The sequence below is a fragment of the Diabrotica virgifera genome, chromosome 1 (genome assembly GCF_917563875.1).
Source record: "Diabrotica virgifera virgifera chromosome 1, PGI_DIABVI_V3a".
NCBI lineage: Eukaryota > Metazoa > Arthropoda > Insecta > Coleoptera > Chrysomelidae > Diabrotica > Diabrotica virgifera.
The window spans coordinates 315,507,365-315,531,648 of record NC_065443.1 but is presented as its reverse complement, the minus strand read 5'-3'; the positions used below and the strand labels follow the sequence as shown (position 1 = coordinate 315,531,648).

Sequence of the window (24,284 nt, the reverse complement as noted above, 5' to 3'; positions counted from 1 at the left end):
AAAATCAATAAAATATTAAAAGTAAAAAAATATCAAATAAACCTATACCATATACAATGATCAAAATAATAAGAAATTCAAACATCCATTAAATCATACACCCAAAATTATCAAATTAAACTTATATCCAAATCAAAGATTTCTTAATTTTAGTGATTCAATATAAATTATAATTTATTTTAATTCTCAATAAAAAAAACCAACAAAAACGAATAACTCTAATTTTACTAGGTGGTTGTGATTAATAGTCTCTGTTTACTAAAATGACAAAACTAACCTTTTGTCCTCAAAATTGCCGACTTCACCTCACTCTCCTTGGATTGTGACTTGTCCACCTTGCTCGTACTTTTCAGTTTCTCCAAATACTCCTGCTAACTCCTCTGCTCCAAATCTCAACTACATGAACAACTCCTTCTCTCCAGTCACAAGGATATCTCAACTAATCGACATGGTAAAAACTATACATGTGTTTATTACTTACAGCATGTCAGTTATTTCTTCAATTTCTTCTGTCTGCTACCACAGTTGGAAAGTTTAACCTCAGATTCCTGTGGTTAAAATAGGTCGATTTAAGCTAAAAATTGAAGAAAATCTTCTGTGTAAAAGGTATATTTATTTAAAACCCCAATAAAGGGCTACATTAAAAGACAGAACTAATGGTATACAGCCAGTTACAGGAAGTTTTTCCTTATGGATTTAAGCTAACTTACCTCATTACAAAAGTTGATAATAACCGAAATACAGGGTGTCAAAGTTAAACTTTTATTTTTGAATATTTCCTGATAAGCATGGGATAACAACACAAAATTTGGTAAGTGGTGCTGGTACTGTACACCCTACTAAAATGTAATTTCGTGTTGTTGTCCCATGCCTGTCAGGAAATATTCAAAAATAAATAAAATAAAAGTTTAACTTTGACACCCTGTATTTCAGTTATTATCAACTTTTGTACTAAGGTAAGTTAGCTTAAATCGACCAATTTTAAGCTCAGGAATCTAAGGTTAAGTTATGGCCCGTTCTTTACCAACACCCTGTATACCTTTTTGTAAAACTTGGCCAATTAGCACCGTCGGCGTCGTCTCCGGCAAAACTGTAGTGTTCTCCTCCAGGTATTCAAATCAAAATAATGATTCTTCCCGTGGCAAAGCTCCATCCAATGCTTAAACATCCCTCTCTCTTTTTTTTTTCAACCAATCAGAACGTACCACCATACAAACAAATTTTCCTGTCCTCACAAAAAACCAAACTTTCTACTATCAAACTCCGTAAGTCATTCTTACTAAAGACGAATTAACATTTTCAATTTGTCAGGAAAAAGGATTACAAAATTTGTTTATCTAACTAGCCGGTAGAAAAACCAATATGTTTCTTTTTTTCTGGCAATGTCTTTACCCGAATGCGATTCCCATATTCCGAAAAACACTTTCTATATCTAAGACGTAATAGTACAATATACGCTGTGAGCTCGTACGTAGAGGGGATATTTACAAATTCGCGAGCGCCAGTAGTGACAAGTCTGTAAACCTTTACCGGAAATTTGACATAAATGTCAAAGTGATTAATTTAAAATTAAAATTATAAACATTAATTATAAAAAATATTAGTTGGTCAAAGCTGTGGTATATATTTTTACCTTAAATATATAGGTCTGGATCCCGCGTATGAAAAAAAAGTTGATTAATAGCAAGCTGAAAATTTGTTAATAGCTTAAGGGTGTCTAGTCAAATAAACTTTGATATGTGTGAACACTGGAACAGGGGCAGTTTTAATTGTGGAACAGGTTAAAAATTTGGAACGGTCACAGCACGAAAACGGCACATTTATTTTGTCCGACAGAACAGACTTAAACTCTTCGAACAGAGATTAAACTCTCATGCAAAAATCAGACTGCTATTTATCACCAAATGGGCGTTTTAATGAGTGGAACATGTAGAATATGTCAAATGACAGGAATTATGACAGGTAATAAATAGCAGTCTGATTTTTTCATGACAGTTTAATCTCTGTTCGGAGAGTTTAAGTCTGTTCTGTCGGACAAAATAAATGTGCCGTTTTCGTGCTGTGACCGTTCCATATTTTTAACCTGTTCCACAATTAAAACTGCCCCTGTTTCAGTGTTCCCATATATCAAAGTTTATTCGACTAGACACCCTTAAGCTATTAACAAATTTCCAGCTTGCTATTAATCAACTTTTTTTTCATACGCGGGATCCAGACCTAATACTTATGTTTTAAATACTGAATTTAAGTTTTTTCAATGTTCTGTAATATGTAATTATAAATTAATCTATTAATCTTAGCGCCATCTACATGATAATTGTGAAAGTATCCGAAGTAAGAAATTCGTATTTTATCAAAAGAACGTCAAAATGATTAGCAAAATCTTAAAAAAATCGATTACAATTTAATTACTTTTTTGCGTTGTAAATATTAAGCGATAACAATTAAATAATAAATTTAAAAATTACCGGTGAAAGTTGAATTAGTAGCCGCTAGGGGCGACACCAGCGAAGCTCAGAGCGTATACAGGGTATTGCGATTTTTGTTGGTCAGTGATTTGATTTTTGTCTTAATATTTTCTGTTTTATTTATGAGACATATGGAACCGTAATAATATTTATAAATTCTTAATTAATTGGTGTCTTATAGGTTTACCCACCTCAGTAGTCTTGCAAACATTACCAAAAATAGATGAAGATCATGTACTAAGTTCAAAACCTCCAAAGGAGAGGATTCTAGAAATGCTGGATCTACTGGAGAGCCACGTTGAGAAATTGAGGAAAAATGCTAGTCAAATAGAAGAGGATAAAGATGCTCTTTTGTGCACTCTTGATTCCGTTCTAAATGCTGATCTTATGTATAGTCTTGAACATAGTAAGTATTTATTCCGATCTTTGATAAAAGAAAAACAACTTTTAAAATCAAAGTAATTGTGTTATCTTGAAGTTTTGAGAGAAGTTATGTATCAAATAATAAATTGAGAGTAGTTTTGCCTCAAGTGTCTATAGATTAATGTGATACGAATATTTTCAGTTGCTTATTTTAAAAATGTAGCAGCAAAAATAAAAAAAAATAATTGTTGACAATCCTTGGACTCTTAATATAAACATGACGTCCTTAAATAGTTTTTTTAAACATGTTAATATTATTACGTTTATTTATTGACACAGATGACAGGGACGATGTAACCCGCTACGCTGATCGAGTCATGAACCGATGCCTAACTGTAGAAGTCAAAGTACATACCCACAGAGATAAACTACAAGAAGAAGCCCTCTTCCAAGTTAACCGTTTGATTGATGGACTCGTCATGGGGCTGAAATCTGACCCTGAATTAGCCAGATCTAAATGTGAAAGTTATATGAATGCCTGTTCTGCTAGTGTTGTTCAAGTGAGTATATTTATTTGGTTAATTCAACTTTAACTTTATCCACTTCTTCTTTACGTGCCATCTCTGCGACGAAGTTTGGCAATCATCATTGCTATTCTCACTTTTGATACTACAGCCCGAAAGAGTTCAGTTGAGCTTCATCCAAACCATTCTCTGAGATTTCTCAGCCAGGACATTTTTCTCCTACCTATGCTGCGCCTTCCTTGAATCGTTCCCTGCATAATTAATTTTAGGAGTTCATATCTGTCACCACGTGTTATATGACCCAAGTATTGAAGTTTTCTTATTTTGATGGAATCCAGTATCTCCCTGCTGTTCTGTATTCTCCTTAGTAGGTACTTCCTTATTGATTATTCTGTCTGTCCAGGAGATTCTCAGCATTCTTCGATACGTCCACATCTCAAATGCTTCCAATCTATTGAGGCATTGTTTATTGAGAGTCCATGTCTTTACACCATACAAAAGAACAGAAAATACATATACTACATAATATTTGTTTCATATTAGTGAATGCACTTCTAGCCTTTTCTATTCTAATTCGGATTTCTTTGGTATAATCGTTTGTTTCACTAATGTTTGTCCCTAAATAGTTATAATTCTGAACTCGTTCTATCGTTTTATTATTTACGTGTAGATTGATGTTTCTAATATTTTTCTTTGATATAACCATGAATTTCATTTTCTTTATGTTTAGTGACAGACCAAATTCTTCACTCGTTGCAACAACCTTATCTAAAATTCTTTGTAGATCTGTAATAGTTTCTGCTATTAGTATTGTGTCATCGGCGTATCTAATTTCACATATGGGTAGGCCATTTATTTTTATGCCTGCTACTTCATCTTCTAATGCTTTTTTGAATATATCTTCTGAGTATGCATTAAACAGTGATGGCGACAAGACACAGCCCTGTCTAACGCCTCTTTTGATTTTTATTTTATTGGTGTTTAAATTATTTATTCTTATGACAGCTTCTTGTTCATAATACAGATTATTTATTATTCTTATATCCCGTGTGTCGATGTTATTTGTTCTCAGTAGTTTAATAACGTATTATGTTTCACCGTATCGAATGCCTTGTTATAATCTAGGAAGCAGACATAGATGTCCTGGTTTACATCTAAACATCTCTGTATTAGTACATTTACTGCAAATAATGCTTCTCTGGTTCCTTGAGCATTTCTAAATCCGAACTGAGTTTGTCCAATGTCTTATTCTAACTTTTTGTATATTCTACGATGAATAATCTTTAGAAACACTCTGAGTATGTGACAAATTAGACTGATCGGTGTACGGTGTTCGCAACATTGTCTGGCGTTTCTCATTTTCGGTATAGTCACTAATGTTGATAGAAGCCATTCTTTAGGTAATATACCTGTTCTGTAAATGATATTAAATAATTCGAAAATTACATGTATATTGCAGTCGGCTATAAGTTGCAATATTTCTATCGGTATTTCGTCCGGTCCTACAGCTTTCCCAGTTTTCAGTTTTTTAATGGTGTGTTTTACTTCACTTTCTGTTATTTCTGGTCCAGTCTCTTCAACGAAATATTCGTTATCTATTGTGTCTCGGTTGTAGTTAAACAGCTGTTCTATATAGTTTGTCCATACCATCAATTTGTTTTCTGTATCCATTACTATGTCTCCCTTTTCAACTAGTATATTTTGTTTTTATTCTGGTTTTCTATGTGTGTGAAAAAATGGCTTGGATGCGAGTCCGTTAGCCACAGATTTTTATTTTATTTTTACCTCAATTTATTAGTTTTGTTATATTTATACGTATTTCACTTAAATGATTATATTTGTTTCTTTCAAGTAGTTTATGAGTAATTTAAATATTTCCATTTTATGACAACTTAGTAGATATTCTATACTAATTGGAAAATGAACTTGTGTTTGTCGTAAATTGTAATATAATTGATTTATATATCTCTCGTTAATTTTGCATTCCAAGAAAATATGGTTTAAATCTCTAATCGAAACATTATCACAAAAACATACTGATGAATTAATTATTCCTAATTTGTGCAGAGGTGCCTCATATTTCCCGTGTCGAGTTTTTAATCTGACGATAGTAGAAATATCTTGCTTTGGCAGGTTATATTTAAATATGTATTCAGGTGGCGGAGGAAGTTCTTGATGTAAAGAAAAATATAAATTTTTTGACATACTTGTAATATTTTTCCATTCTTTTTTCCATATTTTATTTATTCTAACTTTGACGTCATTTATTGCATCTGTCGATAAGATGTGAGTTAGTATCTCACCTTTTTTTATTGCATCTTTGGCCAACTTATCCACTTTCTCATTACCCAGTATACTGGCATGCCCTTTTGCCCATATAAATACTACTTCCACTTTAGACAAATTATTTTTTATATTACATAAAATTTTTGATTTGTATGAACTAAAATCAGTATTTTCAATTGCATATATTGCAGATCTGGAGTCTGTTATTATCACAGCTTTTTCAATATTATTCTCTTTGATCCATTCTAGAGCTTTCTCGATGGCTATAATCTCAGCTGTAAAAATACTACTAATACTAGATAATTTGTAATTATTATGTTGATGGGTATTTTGCACATACATAGCACATCCTACTCCTGTTTGATTTTTAGAACCGTCTGTATAAATTACTGTGTAATCCACAAAGTCGCTCAGTATAGATTTTACTAAAATATTATTTAAATGATTTGATTCTGTATATTTAGGAATTATGATTCTGGGTTTTTTATCAAAGTTTTATACGGAAATTTATAAATTGGTAATAATTTACTCTTGTGTAAATCTGTATAATTCCTGGTTTCAATGAATGCATCTGTTAGTGGTGGTGAATTTTTTATTCTCCAATATTTACTAGTTAAGTTTTCCATGTTTAATAAAGCCAGATTTGTTAAAAGGTCTGACTCAGTGTTTCTTAGCTTTATGCAGTATTTTTGAGCTAAAAATTGTCTACGTAAATTTAATGGGATTTCATTACACTCTGTTAGCATAACGTTTATTGGAGTGGATACCATTGCACTTAAACATATTCTCAAGCATCTGTATTGTATCCGATCTAAAAATTTTAAGTTCGTATTGCTTGCTGATCCATATATCCAACACCCATAGTCCACGACTGACCGAATACAAGCATTGTAGAACATAGTCCTGTCGCCAGGGGGGGGTACAACGGCCTCCTGTATTCAGATGGACTTACCCAAGTTTTTTTTATGTATTCTGACCTGTAGAACACATATTTTTTGGGTAACAGTTGATCCGGATGTCGATTAGTTTGTTATAAACCAAGAAGTTGAGGAATCACATAACAGCGATTTCTCGCAAAACAAAATATTTTTTTGTATTTTTTGGGCCATTCTAACCAAAAAATGTTCCTACAAATATTTTCGTAGGATGCATAGTTTTCGAGATAAACGCCGTTGAACTTTCAAAAAATCGAAAAATTGCAATTTTTGAACCCGAATAACTTTTGATGAAAAAATAAAATAGCAATTCTGCTTACCGCATTTGAAAGTTCAAGTCAAATTATATCGGTTTTAATTATTTGTATTGCTAAAAATTTATTATTTTATTGTTAAACCAAGCTATAAACACCTAGTGCTTGAGTGATGTTTTCAATGATTTCTCATTTAAAATCGAACGAGTATTTAGAGGAGGTAAAAGTGCAAGCGGGCCTATTTCTACGTAGCATGCATTAAAACGCATGTATTAGGCACGGGAAACACTATGTGTTTATAGCTTTTTTTAACAATCAAAAAATAAATTTTTAGCAATGCAAATATTCAAAACAGATATAATTTGACTCAAACTTTTAAAGGCAGTAAGCAGAATTTTAAAAATTGCAGTTGAAAGGGTTGAAAAATTGCAATTTTTCGATTTTTTGAAAGTTCAACCGCGTTTATCTTGAAAACTATGCATCCTACGAAAAAACTTGTAGGAACATTTTTTGGTTAGAATGACCCAAAAAATACAAAAAAAATGTTTTGTTTTGCGAGAAATCGCTGTTATGTAATTCCTCAACTTCTTTGTTTATAACAATCTTATCGACATCCGGATCAACTGTTACCCAAAAAATTCGTGTTCTACGGGCCAAAATACATAAAAAAAAACTTGGGTAAGTCCATCTGAATTAAGAAGGCCTTTGTACCCCACCTGGCGACAGGACTAACAATAAAGCTGTTTTGGGATCTGCACCCCATTTTCTGTTGGTAATACACCTTAGTATATTTTTTTTTCTGGTTTTCTAGTTAATCCTTTTATTTTCCTGTGTACATTAAAGCTGTCATGTTTATGTTGTAGCGTTTCTATTTCATTACATTTTTCTTTTAACCAATTTTCTTTTGCTATGCGAATTTGTCGCCGTATTTCGTTTTGTGTTTGCTGGTATAACGATTTATTTTTGTCCTTATATACTCTTCTTTTAGTCATTAAGTTTAGTATTTCGTCTGTCATCCAATCTTTTTCTTTGGGTTTGCGTAGATACTTTTTTGAAGGTTCTATTAAGTCAACCTTTATTTTTTCCCAGTTTTTGTTGATATTTTCTTCATTGTATTCCTCTTCAATCTGTACGGTGTTTAGACGTTCGTTAATTCGTTCTTTGATATTTTCTTTGATTTCTGGATTTCTTATAATCAACTATTTTCAATGGGAAAAAGCCACAATTTTACCAAAAAAATGATTTTATTAACGTTTCGAAGCCCAAATCGGGTTTCGACACGTTAATAAAATCATTTTTTTGGTAAAATTGTGGCTTATTTCCCATTGAAAATAGTTGATTATAAAAATGCCACAAGGAAATAGCTTCAGAACAACATCTGGATTTCTTAGTTCACTTATATCAGTTCTTTCTTCTTTTGCTGTTTTTTCTATTCTTTTCATTTTAATTTTCATGTAAGCTACTAAGAGATTATGATTCGATGATATATCTGCTCCAGGTTGTGTTTTGACTGCTGTAATACTATTCTGATATCTTTCTTTGATCGTTATGTAATCTATTTGATTTCTCATTATCCGATGTTCATTATCTCTTGGCGATTTCCACGTGTACAGACGTCTATTAGGTAATTCAAAGAACGTGTTTGTAACAATCATATTATTATCTTGGCAGAATTGTATCTCCTCTTTGATTTCTATCACCTAATCTAAAATTTCCCACTACGTTACTTGTGCTACCCTTTCCAATTTTGGCGTTTAGTTCACCCATTATTACTGTGACGTCACGTGCTTTGGTAGTTCTCAATGCCTCTTGAATTTGTTCATAGAACTATTCCACCTCTTCGTCATCTTTTTCGGCCGTTGGGGCATAGACTGGGATTAGGTTTGGTTTATTTTTCTGTCTGTCGTTTTTAGTTGTAGTAGCATAACTCTTTCGGAAAAAGGTAGAAAATTCTGGACGTGTTGTAAGACTTCATTGTTCAGTATTATTGCTACGCCATGTCGATGTTGTGTGTCATTATTACCATTAACTTTATCCACAGTAAAGGTCAAAATAAATGGTGAAGCATTTGAGCAGCATTGTTTAAATAAATCATAGCAGTGAAAGAGTGGAGGGTGCAGGTTTACCTGAACAGCAGAATACACAAAACAACAAACAATAGTAAACAACACCAGACATATACAGTGAACTCTCCCTTGAACGGACAGTAGTCGTTCCGCATAAAGTGTCCGTTTAAAGAAGGTGTCCGTTGAAGAGAAAAAAATATGTTAACTTGAAATTTTTTAAAATAAGTGCATGTACACATGTATGTATTTCTTATACATATAAATAGAAATATTAGTTTAACATTACATGTGGATGAGACGCAGCATCTCTAGAAACAAAAGAACTTTTCGATTTTCTCTCTGCATTTTTCTATCAAATTTATTTAGCCAGCCTGTCATGATTTCCCTTGTCATTTGTTATCCACGACTTCTTATTGCTGTACCATTCGATAGGTAATTGTTATGCGTGTGAAACCTTGAACCAACGTGGACTTTTACTGTTCCCCGTTACCAGTGGCCTTTCTTTGTCCCCCATCATATTGGTACAAAATATAATTGTGATTCTATCTTTAGAAGCCTTACCTCCAGTGCACCTTTCTCCTTTCAGGATATAAGTTTTCTTGGATAATGCTGTAAATTCTAAAAAAAGAATCCCCTCTCATCTGCGTTAAAAATGTCTCGCAGAGAGTATACTGTAACGAAAGAGTTTCGAATCGGCGCAATAAACAGTCCCCGGCTTGGGAGAATTCCAACCGTCGGAATAACAGTAGCCGTGACGTCACAGAAGCGACGGCGCTGTGAGTGAAGATCTCCAGAATATTCATTAGGCCGAGGGATATGTAGACATTTCGAGAACAGGACCTATTGGCTATTTAAGCGGAGCGCGCTGTTATTAGAGTTTAGTCTTAAGCTAAAGTGTATAAGATAAATTCGTCTGTAACTTATATAAATAAAGTCGTATATAAATTACGAACCGCTAGTTTTATTGTAATTAGAAGTAATTACACTAATCACGCTACAGTTGGTGTCGGTGTTCGGTTAACTTAGTGCGATATAAATAAGTGAATTACAGAGAGACTTTAAAAGACTTTTGAACTTTATTCGTCGGGAACAACCGGAGTGCGTTAATTGTTCGGTATTCGGAAAGACTTTAAAATACTTTTGGACTTTATTCGTCGGGAATAGTTAAAGTGCGTTGATTGTTCGGTATTCGGAAAGACTGTTAAAAGACATTTTGGAAAGTACGTGTGTGCCGACCAAAGATGTTGCTACAAGAACTTACAGTAAAACAGCTCCGTGAACAGCTCGAGGAACGGGATCTGGACAGCAGTGGGCTCAAGATAGTCCTACAAGCACGACTCGAGGATGTCCTCACGAAGAACGGAGAAGACCCAAAGACGTTCCACTTCCAGTCAGCAGAACAAGTAATCTTATCGAAATTAAAAACTGTTTCTGAAACGATCGATGAAACTTCTAGAAGAAGCGACGAGAAACTTGAAGAAGTTAGTAGAAGAAGCGATGAGAAATTTGAAGAAGTTTCTAGAACATTCGATAAGATGCAGAAAAGTGTAGAGACCGTAGAAGAAAAGATCAAACAGCTAGAGAGCAGGATAACCGATACAAAAGTACAACCATCAGTTAATGCAGCAACGTTAGATCCTTTAGTGAAAGATGAACTACCGAGAGACGAAACGTCGCATAATATGAGATTCAAATTACCACCATTCGATGGAAAGTCCTCTTGGTCCATATATCTTAGACAATTTGAAGCTATTGCGACCGCCAATCATTGGACCGAACAGGAAAAGGCTGTTTCCTTGACTGCTGCTTTGCGAGGTGATGCTGCAGATATATTAAGATCAATTCCTAAGGGTCAAGAAAATTGTTACCAGACCTTGTGCACTCGTCTAGAAAAACGCTATGGAGATGCCCATCTACAACAAGTATATAAAGCACAACTGCGAAGTAGAAGTCAACGAGCAAGTGAGAATCTGCAAGAATTTGAAGCAGATGTGGCTCGTGTGGTGCGGTTGGCTTATCCAGAGGTGCCAGACAGCGTTTTAGAAGAAATTGCAGTAGATACCTTCGTCAATGGGCTGAAAGATAATGAACTACAGAAAGCTTTACGACTAGCAAGACCGAAAGTTTTAGATGAAGCACTTGCTATTGCCTTGGAACACGAAGCAGCTAGCCAAGCTTCACGAAACAATCGAGTAATAACCGTGGAAAAAGGCGATAAGAGAAAAGATGAACGTTTGGTGGAAATGGTACGGAGGGTGATTCGTGACACGATGCCGAAGAGACGCATGAAGAGGGCTGGAAGAGTTGGTTCAAATACAGATGCTTCCTCGATACGGCCATGCAGTGAAAGTTGTAATCACCGGCTTAAAGTAGATGAACAGCTTTGCCCTGTGAGACGAACTACCGTCGTTAATGAGCAATGGCAGCCACAACAGTTACAAGAAGCCCAAGAAGACGATCCATGTATAAAAAGAGTATTGGATTGGATGCGTCGAGGTGAGAGACCTAGTTGGCAAAACATTAGTGCATGTAGTCCGGAAGTCAAGGCCTACTGGAGCCAATGGAATTGCCTGATACTAAAAGATGATCTTCTGTACAGAACCTTTGAGAACGATGATGGTACAGAATCTAAGCTTCAGTTGATTGTACCTAAAAGTAAAGTGTCAGAAGTATTGCGTCAGTTGCATGACGGTACATCAGGTGGACACTTTGGTATTACGAAGACTCTGCAAAAGGTTCGAGAACGGTTCTATTGGGTGAACTGTAAAGATGATGTAAGAAGATGGTGCCAGAAATGTGAACTGTGTGCATCCGGTAATGGTCCAGTTGGTAAAGAGAGAGCACCCATGAGACAGTACAATGTTGGCAGTCCTATGGAAAGAGTAGCAATCGACATTGCAGGTCCATTTCCAGAAACTGATGCTGGAAATAAATACATCCTGGTAGCCATGGATTATTTTACGAAATGGACCGAGGCCTATGCATTACCAAATCAAGAAGCTGCTACCGTTGCAGAGGTACTTGTTAAAGAATTCTTCAGCCGATTTGGTGTTCCCTTGGAGATCCACTCCGACCAAGGGCGAAACTTTGAGTCAGCTCTTTTCCAAAACGTTTGTAAATTGATTGGTGTCAATAAGACCAGAACAACACCCCTGCATCCTCAATCAGATGGGATGGTCGAGAGGATGAACCGAACGATGGGTAAACACTTGTCCAAAGTTGTATCTGAAAATCAGCGAGATTGGGACCAACACATTCATTTATTCCTGATGGCCTACCGCTCGGCCGTAAATGAAACTACAGGTCAAACACCAACCTGCCTGATGTTGGGTCGTGAAGTTCGTTTGCCCTGCGACCTAGAGTTTGGCCGCAGACCTTCTGAGGAACCTGTTGCAGGCGAAGAATACGTCGACCGCCTGAAGTTACGAATGAACAACATTCATGAACTTGCCCGACAACACATCCAGATAGCCAGTGACAGAATGAAAGATCAATATGATTCTCGATGCAAGAATGGAAGCTTCGAAGTAGGTGATCTTGTCTGGCTTTATAATCCACAACGTCGTCGCGGCTTGTGTCCTAAACTGCAAAGACAATGGGAAGGTCCGTATGAAGTTAAGAAGAAAATAAATGACGTAATATACAGAATTAAGAAGTTGCCAAACGGTAAACCAAAAGTTATTCACATAAATCGTCTTGCACCATATGCTGGCTCAAATGAAACAGAAGAAGCCCGAGTCCTCCAACAGGAGATGAAAGACGCCGCACAGCCAAGTTTTAATCAATTTATGTCAAATTACGCAGCGAGAAAGAGTGCTAGATTCGGCGTGACCACAGAAGTTCAGCAAGATCTGTTTGGTGTTCCAGAAAACGTCTCTCTGGCCCACTGTGTTGCCCAAGACCTCGAGATGACTAAAGGAATATCGTCCGTATTCAATAGAAAGTTCGGCCGCCTGGACGAGTTAAGAAATCAGCAGCCTAAAATTGGAAGAGTACTGCGATTGGAAGATGGTCCTCGATCTTTGCTGTATATGGTGACCAGAAAGTCTTATACGGACACGCCAAGCTACGAGAACATATGGCGTGCTCTAACTAATTTGAAGAAAATCGTGTGTAATTATGACATCAAAAATTTGGCTTTACCAAAAATAGGCCATGCAGTAGAAAATCTGGATTGGAAGATTGTGAGAAGCATGCTTGAAGTGGTCTTCAGAGGAACTGGTGTACAAATCACTGTGTGTTGCATGAACCCGAAGATGTCGTACCCTTCAAAGACAGTAGACTGTTATTTCTTCTTGAAGGGTGTATGCAAAGCTGGAGAGTCGTGTAGATTCCGCCATCCTGAGCCTTCATCTAGAGTTGCTGATCGGGACGCTCAGATCTTAAGAGGGGAGCAGTGTAACGAAAGAGTTTCGAATCGGCGCAATAAACAGTCCCCGGCTTGGGAGAATTCCAACCGTCGGAATAACAGTAGCCGTGACGTCACAGAAGCGACGGCGCTGTGAGTGAAGATCTCCAGAATATTCATTAGGCCGAGGGATATGTAGACATTTCGAGAACAGGACCTATTGGCTATTTAAGCGGAGCGCGCTGTTATTAGAGTTTAGTCTTAAGCTAAAGTGTATAAGATAAATTCGTCTGTAACTTATATAAATAAAGTCGTATATAAATTACGAACCGCTAGTTTTATTGTAATTAGAAGTAATTACACTAATCACGCTACAATACTTTCTCATTAAAGTGAGCAGTTTTTCCTTCCAGTTAGAAACTACTAATAAATCTACAGGAGCTGTTTCGACACACACAGATTTGAAGGAAATATATGGTGTCGCTTACAAAATTTCTCGAGCCATCCACCAGAAGATTGTACATTAACGCTTAGTTCCCCTGCAACTTCTAATGCATTGTCTTGAATAATTTTACCAGAGACAGGAATATTTTTAGACCGCACTTTACAAAATCAATCGAAAACAGTTATTTCTAGGTCTAATTCAGCACCCTAATCGACTTTTTCTTTCAAACTTAAAACTTCCTTTTGGTAGTTTTGGCGGACCCCATATTATTCACGTTGCAAAAACACTCATAAAAATAATTGAATAATCTTAATCAGACATTTCGGTAAAATTCTTAAATCCTTGTTCCAGTCAAAACAATAATTTAATTAGTTCCTGGTGTCGCATTTCTTTCATCGACGGACACACATTAAATTTTTATTACGTGAACAGTATCAAATATCACGTTGTAGACGTCTGTGCTGATTTTAAAATGTATTATATACATTTATATTGCAAAATGTTTGAAAAAAAATGTTAATTTTCTTCATTTACTGTCCGTATTTACCCTCATTTACTGTCCGCGTCCGTTGTTGAGAGTGTTCGTCTAACGGAGTTAAAGGGTACAGATTCATATATCGCCGAATGATTTTTGTTTTAAAAAACGTCCGTATAGAGGAGGTGTCCGGCGAAGAGAGGTGTCCGTTAAGAGAGAGTACTGTACTTACACCACTGAACAAATGCCGAGCTTGTAAGTATTTCGTAAGTCAAAGAGGCTCTGTAATTTTGAGGCATATTCTACCTCATCATATGTGTATTTTGCAGTTTACACAATGATAATCTATCAGAAACATAATCTTTTTCTAAGCTATTTCTTATACTTTCTTTAGTTTTTTGTCCTTTTTTACTCCTTTTCTCATCTACTCTCTCTATTTTGATATCTCGGGTGTTCTGGTTTTCAATTTGCATAGATTTGATGTAATGTTCAGCTCACGACTGTCAATATGTTTGTTTTTTAATAAATATACATGCTTTTTATTTTGAACCTTAACAAATGCCTTTTTAGAGTCTACAAAACATAAGTGCATGTCCTTATTTGGGTTCTAGGTCAACTGCTCGAAATCAATTGCTCGACATGAAAATTGCTCGAAATACAAATTGCTCCATTAAAAAAGAGAATATTTATTCACAATAATGCAAAATAATAATAATACATACCCAATAAAGAAACATTGGTAATTGGTAAGCATGTTAATGGGTATTTAATGATTTTAATCTTTCCCTAATACCTGGAAATTATTATAATCCCTAATTATCATAATGAGAGAAAATCAAAACCGTTATTTTTCCTATTATATTAAAAGATCAAAGATATTTTAGATTTGTAATAAATACGTTTTCAGCATAATTTAATATACGATTACAGGGTGTCCAGAAACTCTACCGACAAACGAAGACAGGAGATTCTTCAGATAATTTTAAGACAATTTAGCTCAATTCACCTAGTCCGAAAATGCTTCCTAAGGGAGCTAGTGCTCTTTGAAGATGGCGTCTTGTAATTAGTTTTTCTTAAATACCTCCAGAACGCTGCAATTTAGAAAAACGAAAATCGGTGCGTATATTTATCTTCCAGAGATAAATCGATTCCATCTATTGCGAATTTCTAGTATCGATCATAGGCGTCCGTTTTGGTTAGGGCAACGGTTATTTTATGATATAACTTTTTTGTCTTTCACTTTTAAGCATTTTTAACACTGGATTATTAAATTGTGAGGTATTCTAATACTAAAAGCTACTCTTGCTTTAAGTTGGTAGGACACACGGTTTTCTAGAAAAATCGATTTGAAAATTTTCGGTTTTTTGAATTTGAAAAAAAAAATTGAAAACAGTTTTCAAAAAAAAAAACGGTTTATTTTACTAACTTTAAGCAAGAGTAACTTTTAGTACTAGAATGCCTCATAACTTAATAATCTAGAGTTAAAAATTCTTAAAAATTAAAGACAAAAATGATATGTAATAAAATAACCGTTGACCTACCCAAAACGGACGCATATGACCCGTACTACAAATTCGCAATTAATCAAATCGATTCATCTCTAAAATATAAATAAACGTACCAGTTTTCGGATTTCTAAATAGTTTTTTTTTGAATTTTTTTTGGTAATTAAAAAAATCTAAAATTTTCAAATCGATTTTTCTAGAAAACGGTGTATCCTATCAACTTAAAACAAGAGTACTTTTTAGTTGTAAAATACCTCACAATTTATTAATCCAGAGTCAAAAATGCTTAAAAATTAAAGATAAAAAAGTTATGCGATAAAATATCTGTTGCCCTACCCAAAACGGACGCATATGACCGGTACTAGAAATTCGCAATGCATGAAATCGATTTTTCTCTGGAAGATAAAGATGTGTACCAATTTTTGTTTATCTCAATAGAAGCGTTTTGGAAAAACTAATTACAAGACGCCATTTTCAAAGAGCTCTAGTTCCCTTAGGAAGCATTTTCGGGCTAGGTGAATTGAGTTAAAATATCTTAAAATTATCTAAGGAATCTTTGTCTTCGTTTGTCGGTAGAGTTTCTGGACACCCTGTATACGTGGAATATCACATAATTAAAGTTAATATTTAAAATTAGCAATTAAAAAAAAAATAAATGAAGCGTGTCGCTATATCACTTTTCTGTTATTAATCTTGTTTTGTTTCTAGGGCGTCACGGACAAGAATTTCGAATCAACTCTTCTAGGCTGTACGGTAGACGATCAGAAAAAGGTCAAGAGACGACTTCAGGGCCTGCTGAACTACTTCGAAAAGTTGGAAGTAGTCTCATTAGAAGAAATGAATTGTTAAACATAGTTAGTTAATAATTATACAATGAAGACTGCTAAACTTTACTAGTTTTAACTATATACAGTGATAAGTGCGCTAATAACCGGCAAAATAACGGAAAAGACGGAAAAAATACGTTGTGAAAAAAGGAGATTAAACTAGTAGAGATGGGAAATTATCAATAGAAACCTATAAATTTACATTATATTGATAGCTTTTCATCTTTATAGCCACTTTACACGATGCAAGTAATTGCGCAGTTCATTGCACAATTTATTGCTCAAGAACTTGTGCAATAAGTTGCAACTAACTTTTTGCAATAAAGTGATTACACAGTGCAATTAATTGCAAAAACTGACATGAAATAGACAGAAATTTCTTTGACAGTTAACAGAGAGAAAAAAAACTCTTATTTGATTTAAGGTACTTTTATTCAAATTTGTTCTGCATGTTGTTCTGAAGCTATTTTCTTGTGGCATTTTTATAATCAAGTATATTCAAATGGGAAATAAGCCACAATTTTACCTAAAAATGATTTTATTAACGTTTCGACGCCCAAGTCGGGTGTCGTTGTCAAAATACAAAATAATACTAAATAAACAAAAATGTTGTTGCTTAGTAAAAAATTCTTCTAATAATTTATTTAATCTGACTCATTTATATCGGCAATTCAGACACGTATTATACATTTTAAAGTAGACGACTTTAAAATGATATTGCCAATATTGATGAGTTGCGTTCCTGGGACGACTTTACTAAAAGATAGTTCATTCGATTACATGAAATCAATCCCAACTCAAGAATATCCGCCACAAAAAATCATAGCATGTGATCTGTCTTCAAAAAGACAACCAAATGCAACGGTGGCACTGAAATTCTCGCGTTAGAGATTCCATAGTAAATCACGAGGGAAAAACCAGGAAAAATACTTACGATGTCGGGATAGTATCACGAGGTTTTTCCTGGTTTTCCCTCGTGATTTACTATGGAATCTCTAACGCGAGAATTTCAGTGCCACCGTTGCATTTGGTTGTCTTTTTGAAGACAGATCACATGCTATGATTTTTTTGTGGCGGATATTCTTGAGTTGGGATTGATTTCATGTAATCGAATGAACTATCTTTTAGTAAAGTCGTCCCAGGAACGCAACTCATCAATATTGGCAATATCATTTTAAAGTCGTCTACTTTAAAATGTATAATACATGTCTGAATTGCCGATATAAATGAGTCAGATTAAATAAATTATTAGAAGAATATTTTACTAAGCAACAACATTTTTGTTTATTTAGTATTATTTTGTATTTTGACAATGACACCCGACTTGGGCGTCGAAACGTTAATAAAATCATTTTTAGGTAAAATTGTGGCTTATTTCCCATTTGAATATACTTGATTATAATTTGTTCTGCATTTCTGCTATTTTCTTCTCAGTCTCCTTTTTTCATAATTATTACCATAATTAGGTACTGTTAAATAGTTATTTAAATAAAGGTTAAAAATTTATTCACTTTATATTGATTATTTAACATTTTGTTGTACTTTCCTTTCATCATTATGTTTATTACAATCTTAGTAAAATAATTGGTAAACGATCAGTCTTGGGAGGATGACAAAATGTTAATGTCATCAGAAGTTGACAGAAAAGTAAAAACAAACAGTGTAGCCGTAAAAGCACAGTTACTAAAAATATAACCAAAGTGTAGAAAAAAATGCATGAAAAATAGCGCAGATTCTATTTAGCTGCAACTTCTTGATGCAACAAGTTGCAGCAACTTTTCTGTGCAATTTTCGTATGAAAATTTTATAAAATTCTTCTGTCACACTGGCAGATGCCAAACTCCTCCGACACCTCTAAAAGTTTCTTTGATAATTTCCCACCTCTAATAGTTCCATCTCTTTTTATTTTAATTTTCCGTCTTTTGTGTTATTTTGCCGGTTATTAGAGCACTCATCGCTAGAGCTGGGCTGGTTACTGAATAATTGTACTCGGGTACAGAGTACCGGGTACTTTTCATATTTGAGGAACGAGTACAGAGTACCGAGTACATTGCTCAAAAAAAGCACTCAAAGTACAATTACCCGAATTTTTCGGGTACTTATTTCGAGTAAATTTGAATCTAGAATCCGAAAAAAGGTAAGAAGGTAATAATTATCTCTAAACATATTTATTTGTGAGTCATGAAAAAATAAAATAACGTACAATTCCAACTTAAATAAAAAAAATAAGAATTTTAAAAATTGATCATTGATTAATACAGTAAAACCTGTCAGTAACGGCCACTAAAAATAAAGGATCTATTGGCCGATATAGAAAGGTGGCCGGTATTTCCAGTTTTTGTAGTCCACAAATACATAAAAGATAATTGGAACTTTGTTTATTTTGTTAATAAAAGCAAATATATTTATATACATAAACGGAAACTACTAAAACTACTTTAATATCCTAATATAAAACAAAACTAGGTAGGTACATACGGAAAAACAGATTCATGTTAAGCTTTTAAAGAATTTTTCAACTCACTTTTATTTTTTTTATATCCTTTGATAATTTGAGTTTATTTGAGTCATACTTATAAATAGTGACAAACGTTTCTCTTTTACAACGCCTTTACGACATTTTATTATAGGATTTTAAGAACCTTGTGACGATCGACCCGCTGTAGGTTATTTAATCTCCTGTTTAGGTAGATACAATAGGTCCTAATAAATAGTACTGGGAATTTTCATCAACAAATAGACAAAATTATTTTGGCCGACATTCACATTCAATTTCTATAAAATGGGCTTTAAAAATATGTGATTATTTGGCTGCGTTTGTGTTATAAAGGTGGTCGTAAATACCAGGTCATAAATAAGGGAATATACATAATAATTGGTTTGGGGAATTTTGAAACGAGCCGTAAGTACAGGTGGCCGGTAACGCAGGTTTTACTGTAATCAGTATAACACCACTCACACTCACTGATTAATTTTATTGGCTTTTAAGATAACTAATTTTAAGGGCTTAATAACTTCGAGGCCTAATAACTATTATGGCATAAGAAAATGGGCGTTTGCTTGATTTTGCAAATGGACTGATACTGAAAACGGCGTTTTGCGTGTTGCTATTAATTTGCTGTTCTACATGCAGCGACAAGTTGACTTGCAAAAAGTACTCGTACAATAAACGCGGATACCGGGTATTTTACCCATACGCTACAGGTACGAGTACCGAGTACTTAATTGAAAATGTACTCCGGTACTGGGTACTGAGTACCCAAAATGTACTTAGAATACAAAATTCGGGTACTTGTACCCGAGTATTAACCCAGCTCTGGCTCATCACTGTATAGCTACAGAATGTTTCAATATACAGAAAAATAATAAATGTAGAGGAAAAGGTTATGGTTATAATATGTCATTTCTGTAAGTTCGGCCAAACGTACCACCAATATGTATGTATCTTGCGCAATTTGCATATAAATTAAGGTTTTATGATTCTTCTTTTTCTTCTACGGCCCAAATTGAGCTTTGACCTCCTTCATTTTTTGCCTCCACCCTTGTTTGTCTGTGGCTGCTTTTCTCTATACACGGACTCCTAAAAGGGCTTGTGCGTCGCTGCTTACTGTGTTTTCTCAGCGCTTTCTTGTCTTTCCAACCGGTCTCTTTCCCTGCATTCTAGCATTCAGTGCTCTTTCTGGTAGCCTATCCTCTCCCATTCTTATCCGGCCCATTGCAATCTTTGTATTCTAATCAAGTCTAACAAGGTTTTTCGTTATAAAGTTGATAAAGCTCGTTGTTGTATCGAATTCTGAAGATTCCGTTTTCCCTCAGGTCCTAGTATTCTCCTCGGTACTTTCCTTTCGAATGTGTCGAGTTTGTTTTTGGATGTTTCTTTCAGGACCCATGCTTCACTGCTGTAGCTGTTGGACGAATATTGGTTTTATAGATTCTCATCTTTGTATTTCGGTGGACACTTTTAGACCGAAATATATGGAAGAAAGCAAGATTTTATGATTACGTGATCTTTAAAGTCAAGGGTCTTATTTATGTTTCTACAATTTATTTCATTTAGATACACTCAAACCAAAACACATAATGTATTTACTAAAATCAGAATGAAAACAGTGAAATTTTTCCAATGTCTTGAATGGGACTGTGGGGTATTACCATCTCGGCTCACTGTAATTCTTTAGTCCTTTATGATACCTCAGGTACCTACATTTAAAAAACAGCCCAGGTCGGCTCGAAGATAAACAGGTAGGTAGAAAAAATAGTACCCCATTAGTGTATAATAATAATTTTATTTTGGAGTTATAGATTATAGAAAATTTCTCATTAACATAGAAAAGCTTCCTACCCTCAATACCCCTTTCTTAAATATTGTACAGAAATTTTGGGTTCTTTGCAAATTTAAGAAACAGTTTCTCTTGGTTGGAAATGTTGACCGTGGAATCGATTTCGCTACTGAAACATAGGCTATGTATAATTGAGTGGCCGTTTGCCAAAAGCTGATATGTCCATTTTCGGTATTTTTCAGGACAGCAAATTCAAATGTCCACGATGTCCATAAAATCGCAGTTTTATAAATATCATATTTGGTTTTCAGTTTAATGTTTATACAGCTATTTAAATAAGTTCATATATAAGCTAAAACTGTAATTTTATGGCCGTCGTGGAAATTTGAATTTAATCTTCCGAAAAGTACCAAAAGTGGACATATCTGCTTTTGGCAAACGACCACTGAATTATATACAGTATGTAAATTGTTCGGCTGGACACGGGAGTATACATTGAGGCAATTATGGTATAATAACTGCGCTGTCTCGATGACAATATGGTTGTTAGCATTAAGGGGCATTAACCTCAAAATGAACAATCAGCTGACACAAATAAACGTCAAAACATGACAATGTAGTAGCTAAATATTTTTGGCATAAGGGAATGGGAAAACTGTGTCTGTTTAATTTTGAAATTAGTTTTTAAATAAATATTTTAAAAATAAAAGTAAAATTATTAACTTATTAATTATAACCTGTGTTTTTGATTTATTTATGGACAGCGTTGCTTCCAAACTCACTCATTATATTCGTTCTACATCTCTATTGCACCAAAACTCGTACTCGAACAGAAGCTTCAACTAACACAATTTAGCGCAGTTACCACAATTATTATCTCAATGTATATTACCTATGTCCAGCTGTACGATTTTCGTACTGTATCTATTTAATGAAGTTATTCTTCATTAAGATGTAAAATTATTTGATATTAGTTTTTATTTTTATTGGGGTATGTATAACTATATATCTATTTAATAAAGTTATTCTATAAATGTATTTTTTTCCATTGAAATGTAAAATTATTTGATAGTAACCATTAATATCCCATGAGCCGAGCTGGTATAGTTTATATCGGACAGTTTTAATCTTTGTGCCGACTTGGAACATTTTTAAAAGACCTACCTGTTTCTTGGGCCGAGATAGGCACTGCCCGGGACTGTATGGAATTTGTTTGCAGATCAGTAATATATACAGTGCTAGTCAAAAGTCCGTACCCCCCTCGTATCTTTTTAACGGCTATACCTATAATAGTGAAATTTGGAGGGAGGAAATAAACGGACGTAAGCTCCTTAACTAGGCATGACAGGTGACGTAATAGTGACAGATGACGTTACAGAGCCACTGTGACCGATAATTTTAAATGGGACCTTATGGCAAGTGATACCTCGTTTGAACAGTGTTCAAAATACCTATTCAGTCATACTAAGTTTTTTGGGTTTAAGTTGATTTTGATTTTAGTGAATAAATTAAATAAATATAATATTATAGTTTCGCATTTAATTAATAAAAATTTAAATGTTCGCCTATGGTTTTTTTGTCAAAAAAGTTGACGGTTTTCAATTCTTTAGTAGTTTTTACGTCAACGTCAACCTTTTTGACAAGTAGTCATAGGCAGAATTTTGAATTTTTATTAATTAAATGCGAAACTACAATCTTATATTTATTTCATTTATTCATCAAAATTAGCTTAAACTCAAACAAAATTAGTATGACTGAATAGGTATTTACAATACCTTTCAAAAGAGGTATCACTTGCCATAAGGTCCCATTTAAAATTATCTGTCACAGTGGCGCTGTAAAGTCATCTGTCACTATTACGTCACCTGACATGACTAGTTAAGAAGCTTACGTCCGTTTATTTCCTTCCTCCAAATTTCACTATTATAGGTATAACCGTTCAAAAGATACGAGGGGGGGTACGGACTTTTGACTAGCACTGTACTATGTATTTCTATCAGCCATTTTGAAACATTCTGTACCTTTTGAATCGAACATTTTTAAACGCTAATGTTAATTGCTGACTTCAATCAACAATTATTCGTAAATTTAATGTACTTAAATAAAATCTATATTGATAGTTCAAATATATACTGATATACAATGCTTTCAATGGCTCTAATATATCCATATTTTTTTAATGAGCGCACCAGTGGCACATCTGTTCCCGATATACGAGGGATGATCAAACAGTTCCCTGACTAATGCTTCAAAACTTTATTGAAAAATATAAATGTCACTTTATTCTCTTCGCAGTCTTTCAGTATGCAACTTATATACTTCGCCCAACGTCTTTGTCACTTTTGTGAATTATTGCTTAGTTTTTCCAGCTATTTTTCTTTAATGTATTCGATCGAATCAAACCTCTACCATTTAAAACATATTTTGAGTTTGGTAAATAAGAAAAATCCGATGGGGTTAGATCTGGTGAGCAAGGGGGCTGAGAGATGAGTTTCCTCGTTTTTTTTTTTGTACAGAATTTGTAAATGAGCAACGTTGGATGTTAAAACAGTCCCTAGTTGGTCATCTCTCTAGTGTTTATCTCTGTACAACCTTAAACAAATTTCTCAATGTTTTAATATAACATTCTGTAAAACGCAAAATTCTATAAAAAGGTGCAATTTGGTTTCATTGTTAAGGCGGTTAAGCATTGGAAAACACAGATCTTGGAATGAGTTGCTCTTATCAATTCGCTGCTCCCCTTGCTATGCTGCCACCCAATTCAAAAAGTCCTGGTACTTAATGATCAGTCCCTCGTATTTGATTATAATAGTTAGGTTAGAAAATTCTGGCAAAAATAGATTAGTAGATGGTTCCAATTAATTATTCTATGCAGTTTGCTGTATCGTTCCAAACTTTTAAAGTGTATACAATTGCAAACTATATGATAAGATTTTTCCGAAGTAAAGTTGAGCAGAATTAGCACAAGTACAAAAGGTTCCTTTGTTACATACAGTAAATAAAGAATAATAGCTAAAAAAACAGTGTTTTTTTCTTTCCTTTTCAGTTTTTGTGGATTTTCACATTCCTCCCTAGCATTTTTGGTAAATTTGTCACGAACTACCGCATACCTAATGTTGTCTATGCTGGTTCCGTTAATCTTGCTTCCAACATGACCTTAGCTAATGCTTTTCTGAATACAGTCGTACCCGCTTATTGGAATAGCCTTCGTGCTAAGCAAAAATATTCTTATAACCGGGATATTCTAATAACCTATCATTGGTGGCTAGTCGTAATAAGTGTACCGAATATACGTAATAATAGTACATATTATGTTAAAATTTATATGGTTTTAGGTCTTTTTATGTCAATAGTACAATAGCGTAACGTATTTATTAAAAACCAAATTACATTATATTATGTGGATGCATACAGTAATTAATATGAGATGTATGCAATATATAGATTATGTAAATATTTTCATATAGGTAAGCACGTACTACTTCTAAACAGTGATTGGATTGTAAAC

General features: G+C 34.3%; 1 protein-coding gene across 5 annotated transcripts in view; it reads left to right on the top strand.

Annotated features, from left to right (window-relative positions):
* The window catches only part of LOC126879236 (BAG family molecular chaperone regulator 2), a 29,262-nt gene extending 5,465 nt beyond the window's left edge, over positions 1-23,797 (top strand). For 3 of the 5 annotated variants that reach the window (XM_050642287.1, XM_050642289.1, XM_050642291.1), the window contains exons 2-4: positions 2,650-2,874; positions 3,165-3,391; positions 16,378-23,797. In XM_050642287.1, coding sequence (XP_050498244.1) covers positions 2,650-2,874; positions 3,165-3,391; positions 16,378-16,518 — 593 coding nt within the window. In that variant the 3' untranslated portion in view covers positions 16,519-23,797. The remainder of the gene's footprint in view (positions 1-2,649; positions 2,875-3,164; positions 3,392-16,377) is intronic. The other 2 variants (XM_050642288.1, XM_050642290.1) reach the window with 1 other exon arrangement.
* The last annotated feature ends 487 nt before the right edge of the window (positions 23,798-24,284 follow it).